Genomic DNA, 3,530 nt, shown 5'->3' with positions numbered 1-3,530 from the left:
AAGCTATTAAATTTGAAAATAAGTAAAAATATAAAGCTTTAAAACATCATGTTTTATTATTCTGGAATTTAACAAACGGAAATAATTTTGGATAAAGGTAACTGACCTAAAGCAGGATACATTTAATCCGATTTAATGTGAGGTTTTAGCTGCATTTGCTGAACAAACTTAAAAAGAGTGAATATTTGYCCCTTTGAGTGGGACTATATTTGGACGCTGAAAGGCCCAGGTGGCCAATAGATGCTCTAAACAGATGGTCTCAATTTAAATACAGCAGGAGAGTTCAGGTTCAGCTCTGCAATACGAAAGCTACCTAAAGCTAAGCTGCCTGCCATATATAAAAGTGAAACAAGTTTTCCCACAATCAGAGCATTTTATCTGATTTGTTGTCTGCAGAATGCTAACCAGCTCGGCGGTGAAGGACTGTGAGCCACTCAGTCACCTAATGAACTACAGCCGGCTGAAAAGTTGTGTCCCCTGGGGGCCACTGTGCCAAGAGAAATTAGGCATGGGTCTGGATTGCACCCCATCTGCAGATGCCTACTCTCTCTCCTTCCATATGCTTCACGCCAAGTCCGTGTTTTGGTCGCCTTTTAGAGGAAAAAGGAGGAGAAACAGGAAGATAGTTGGGAAAGAGGAGGAGCAGAACGTCTCCTCACGTCCTAACTTACACCTCTCACTGCTGACACATCACTTTCCATCCCTCTCCTTGTTACTTAGTCTCCCGGCTCCTCCTCCCTTTATCTCTCCGTCTGTGTCTGACTTTTTCTTTGTCCTTCCTCTCCCCCCCCCCTCGCTGTATCCGTTTCACCGTCCTCTATCTCCCTTCACTTTGCAAAATCCTTCTCGCACTATTTTCATCCTTTGCTTTGCTTCGCCTTTCCTCTGGTTTTTTTCCGCCTCAGCAGCAGCTGTGGAGAGGTCAAATGAGGTAACAGCTCACAAGTTGACATCACTACGCTGCACGCTTTGCYTTCGGAGTTTGCACGGCTGCAGTTATTTGGCTGAACCAAATGTGGTTTTAATACTATAATTACACAGATGGGAGCTCTGTTCAGGGCCTCACCTGACTAGCGCACCGTATCGTTCACATCTTCCATGAGCTATCTGCCTGGCAGCCTTGAAGCTGCAGCTACGGCATGTCTGATTTAATAACCACAGACACATAATCTGGTTTCAAGTCTCGGCAATGAAAATGTGTAAATATCATTAAATTAGGGCATGATTTCATTGAGAATTACTGCAATTCCTCCAGTGGTCAGGAGATCACCCAAAGCGCTGGCAGGAAACGCATTTCTCCCCTTCACACAAGCGCTGGGGTTTTCAATGTGTTTTGCATTCAAACACTCTTCTAAATGAGTTAGGCCAAGGCCTCAGGCAGCAGGCGCAACATGAAAAGCACATTATGACKGCGGCTGATATTTTTCCCAAGCTAAATATAACTTAAGAGCTGTTCCCTACTGATTTTCCCCCGTTTTTCATTATGCTGGTGTAAAACAGGTCACACTCCCAAAATTAAAAGCTTATATTTGGTTATTTTAGGAATAATTTGGGATTTTAAAAAAAAGCACGCTTTCTCCAGAACCTCTCTTAAAAAATCTGAACAACCTCTTAAATATTCACCTCATTAGTTTGAAGGGRAAGGACTGGCTCAGGGCTGTATRAGGCACTAAGCAGAGTTTTATTTGCAGGCCTGCAGATTAGGAAGTCGGGGAGTTGGGCCAAGTTTAGCAGCTGCTCACAAGCATTGGACAAAAGACTTAAAGGGTGATATAATAACAAATAACAAATGTAAACCCAGATCAGACAAASGCTGCAGAGACAAATAAATTAACATTAAAATAGTGASATAAGCAAARTCTGCTTATTACAACGGAGTATTAAGGCTACAGATAGAACGCTGAGCGACATGAAAACATTTTTGTTCCTGTTGCCAAAAGCTACCAAAATTCAATTTAGCGTAGTTTTAATACAATTTTATTTCTAGCTTATTTTTATTTTTTACTCTTSTTCTAATGAGGAAGCTGTTTTAGAGTTTTTTTTATTTGTTTGTTTGTTTGTTTTTTAAGGTTTTTAATCTTTTGAAGTATTGAGCACCAGATAATTCTCATATTATATTTATATCTATATTTATTGTTGATGTAAAGTTTGCTGTTTGAAAAGAATCCTGACTTATGTCATTGCAACCAAATTTGCCTAATGGTATAAAAAAGTTAGTTAATTAATCGATTGATTAACGTGATAAAAATAACAAATAAAATAACGAGAATAAAGTCAAAATATGACAAAAATATTGTATTATTAAGACAATAGTCATAATATTACGACTTTAGTCTCGTAATATTTGACTAATTTATGACTTTATTCTCATAGAAGTTTATTCTCATAATTTTCTGATTTCAGTGTTTTATAARTCATAATGTTGACTTTYCTTTAATTTTATAACTTTTATTTTATGAATTGGTTCTCCTCATTTTTGTACTTCATTCTTGTAATTTGATTTAATTTTAATTTAGTTKTTTATATTAGTATGGCTCAAATACTCGGTCATAGCTTTTACATCAGGCCAAAACAAGAGATTTTCCTATATGCTTCCTGTGGTGATGAAAGATTGGAAACTCCTGGAATTAAGGAGATAAATGTACAAACAAAACTGTCAAAATAATTTCTAATAAATTATCATTCAATTTCCCATATTCCTTAGARTTTCTACCAACAAGGTCTTCTTATTTATTTATTTTTTTATATATTTAGAGAGAATGTATGTTTTTCCATAGTTTTTGTCTTATTTTTCGAATCGTGACAGCTTATTGGAGCAGCTCTATTAGGTTCATTCTGATTTGTTATTTTCTAGACTTTTGATCATAATTTGATTGAAAAATGTTTTTAGAGCAAGTTTGGACAAATATTTACTCTGGTTTTGGATGCTGTACTGCTAAAAGGATTTTTACTCTTTCAGACATTTGTTATGGTACAATAAATTATGTTATATAATTTTGACCACCTTATTAACATCCCCAAGGCTCAGGTAATACCTGACCTACGACCCCAAATCCCAAAGGAGTTGAAACAGAAGCTTGATGGATGCAGAGCAAAACCAAAGAGCTGAGAGAGAAGGAAGCTCAAATCATCTTTAGCTCTCTAACCCAAACAAGAGATTTGAAGASAAGCGGCAAAAGCAAATGAGGTAGATTAGCAGCGCTAGTACTTTTGAAGTGATCTCAATCAAAATATTCAAAATTACAACATCAATTTATCACAGTAGTATTGGTATTGCTTTCTGGTTATATTATTTTATTTTATTTTTGTTTTAAATTCTCTCAATGAATTAAAAGCCGAACAAAAAAAGACTCAATCCAGTGATGATAYGTGTAAAGATGGAAAYCAGGTTTACCTTCCACGGCTCTTTTGAAGAACACTTTGCAGCTTCCACACGTCACCACACCGTAGTGACACCCGGACGCTTCGTCTCCACAGACCAGGCACACTTTGGCCGTTGAGGAAGGTTGTCTGAGTGCTGAGCTGAAAGG

The 3,530-nt window shown here is 37.1% G+C and overlaps 1 protein-coding gene across 1 annotated transcript in view; it reads right to left on the bottom strand.

The window, feature by feature from the left end:
• The window catches only part of nr3c2 (nuclear receptor subfamily 3, group C, member 2), a 104,739-nt gene that overhangs the window by 41,327 nt on the left and 59,882 nt on the right, over positions 1-3,530 (bottom strand). The window contains exon 3 of the mRNA XM_008420339.2: positions 3,395-3,522. Coding sequence (XP_008418561.1) covers positions 3,395-3,522 — 128 coding nt within the window. The remainder of the gene's footprint in view (positions 1-3,394; positions 3,523-3,530) is intronic.

Source organism: Poecilia reticulata, linkage group LG1 (genome assembly GCF_000633615.1).
Source record: "Poecilia reticulata strain Guanapo linkage group LG1, Guppy_female_1.0+MT, whole genome shotgun sequence".
In the NCBI taxonomy this organism is placed as follows: domain Eukaryota; kingdom Metazoa; phylum Chordata; class Actinopteri; order Cyprinodontiformes; family Poeciliidae; genus Poecilia; species Poecilia reticulata.
The sequence above is the reverse complement of the archived record's forward strand: the minus strand, read 5'-3'. Positions and strand labels throughout refer to the sequence as shown.